Below are 2,500 nucleotides of genomic sequence, written 5' to 3'. Positions count from 1 at the left end.
CCACCAACACCACCCTCTCCTTCCTTCTCTCTCTGTGTTTCTCTCTCACTCATGCAGTGAACGAGAGCAGCACTGGATGCTCTCTCTCTCTCTCTCTTTCTCTCTCTCTCTCTCTCTCTCTCTCTCTTTCTCTTTCTCTCTCTCTCTCTCTCTCTCTCTCTCTCTATCTTTCTCTCTCACGAACACACATACACACCCCAGTGAGCGAGTGAGTGCGAGTGTGAGGCAGTATATGCTTCATTGGGGTGCTAGCCCTTATGAGTTAGCCCTCCACCGTGGCATGCCCGAGTCATTTATCAAAATGAAGCGAGAGCACATACAGCATCTGCATATTAACTCTGTGACCAGAGGCACACTACAAGCACAACGCACACACAGACTGAGAGTTTCTTTCTTTTGTATGCAAAATAACCCAGTTCATTAAAAAATGCCCAGAAAAAGAATGTACTGCCGCTTCTGTGCCTAATAGAATATGGTGGTAAATAGTTTGAGGGGGAGTGTGAGTTGCAGACTTAGAGTATTAATGTGTTGGTTTTTTGTATACTAATTTTTTTGTCCTGGGGATCTCAGCCTGGGAATTCTCAAATTACACAGATTTCAGTAATACCTTAAATAATGACCATGTAACAGATTGTGGCACTAATACCATTGTAAATGCAGTAAGCAATATCCATTTTATTTGGGCATTTTCACACCTAGTCCCATTTAAGTGAACCAAATTCAGTGTTTTTTAAGTGGACCAAAAGGTGAACTGACAACAAAAGTACTCAGTTCTGTCGCTGTTCATATTGTGAGTGTATTACAAAAAGAACCTGCTTACTGTATCTTTCTGGTCCTGGTAGGCTTTTATGGTGCGTGAGTCCTCTTTTTGATCACACCAGGTCTTCTTGAGCTCTCCTTAAGTGATTAAACCTAATCACAAATGTAACTTGTCAGGACTCATATGCTAACCGCGTCAATAAAGGTCTCAGTACGGTTCACTTCCAAAGGGTCTGGGTACACTTTGGAGCATTCACATATGCGAAGAATATGCTGAGTCACAGGTCTAGTGTGAAAACACCCATACACATCTAAAGCGTGTTATAAAACATGTTCTAGGAATGCATGCAATTAAGCATGTTAGTGCATGTAGGACCACCATTTTAGAGTCCAAAAGTCCAAGATATTTTTCTTTGTTTGGTCTATTCATCTTGATTGTTTGTTGACTTTGCGTCTTGTGTGCCTTCTATACAGTATATGTTGATATGTGTGCAATTCAGACTCTCAGTAGCCATAACATATTTCTCCCTGGAAGAGACAGCAAATGCTCATCCTATCCTAAACAGTCGAGACCAAGTCAAGACTTAGTCCTAAAAGATTAGAGACCGAATCACTTGTCCCTGTGAATCAATTCCACTTTAGAATCTATTGAGGCCAGTGGTCTATACAAAAAAAGACTCACTCCAATGCGAGGCATACCTACTGTGGCACGTTAAAGGAAATCGAAGTCAGTGGCATTTTAGAGGACATTGTGGGAGGGACAGGAAGTTGTATTCTTCTTTTATTTTTTGCTTTAAAGATGCTATTGCAAAAAAAAAAAAAACTAAAATATGCCCATGGTCGTGCCCAATCATTTGGCCTTGGAGTTGATGAGGCCCACTATCTGTGTGAGGATGCAGTCGCACCGAAATCTTCCTTGCGCACATACACAAGCATTTGCTCTCTTACTCTCACTCTCTCTCTCTTTCTCTCTCTCTCTCTCTCTCTCTCTCTCTCTCTCTCTCTCTCTCTCTCTCTCTCTCTCTCTCTCTCTCTCTCTCTCTCTCTCTCACACACACACACACACACACATGGGCATACCCACTCTGTAAGCCTTGTAGTCAATGAGACCCCCTGTCTGCGTGAGATTGCAGTTGCACTGCACTCAGAGACATGCACATCCACACCAACAACCACAAACACGCACACACTTTTCTCTCTCTCTCTCTCTCTCTCTCTCTCTCTCTCTCTCTCTCTCTCTCTCTCTCTCTCTCTCTCTCTCTCTCTCTCTCTCTCTCCCTCTGTCTCTCTCTCTCTCTCTCTCTGTCAACTTACCCATGGGCGTGCCTACGCCGTAGGCCTTGGAGTCGATGAGGCCCCCTATCTGCGTGAGGTTGCAGTTGCGCTGCGTGACGAACTCGATGGTGGTGGACTCCATGAGGAAGGCGTAGTCGGAGGTGAGCACGCGCTGGATGCCCTCCTCAATGCTCTTCACCATCACCGAGTGCCGTCGGCTGCTCATAAACTCCCACATCTTGTCGTAGGTGGAGATCTTTGTTTTCTGCAAGGTGAGAGAAGGAGAGAAGGGCTGTGAGTACAGTACATGGCAGTGAGATATACAGTGTAGCAGGAAATATGGCGGATGCATAGAGGTATGACCGCGATACAGCAGTATAGCAATGTAACATGTGCGAATAAAAATGTACATGAACTCCCACATCTTGTGGCCGGTGGACATCTTGGTTCTCTGCAACAGGGAGGG

General features: G+C 44.7%; 1 protein-coding gene across 1 annotated transcript in view; it reads right to left on the bottom strand.

Moving 5' to 3' along the window:
* The window catches only part of grik2 (glutamate receptor, ionotropic, kainate 2), a 362,912-nt gene that overhangs the window by 37,740 nt on the left and 322,672 nt on the right, over positions 1-2,500 (bottom strand). The window contains exon 14 of the mRNA XM_063199025.1: positions 2,074-2,299. Coding sequence (XP_063055095.1) covers positions 2,074-2,299 — 226 coding nt within the window. The remainder of the gene's footprint in view (positions 1-2,073; positions 2,300-2,500) is intronic.

The sequence above is a fragment of the Engraulis encrasicolus genome, chromosome 5 (genome assembly GCF_034702125.1).
Source record: "Engraulis encrasicolus isolate BLACKSEA-1 chromosome 5, IST_EnEncr_1.0, whole genome shotgun sequence".
NCBI classification, from domain to species: domain Eukaryota; kingdom Metazoa; phylum Chordata; class Actinopteri; order Clupeiformes; family Engraulidae; genus Engraulis; species Engraulis encrasicolus.
The sequence above is the reverse complement of the archived record's forward strand: the minus strand, read 5'-3'. Positions and strand labels throughout refer to the sequence as shown.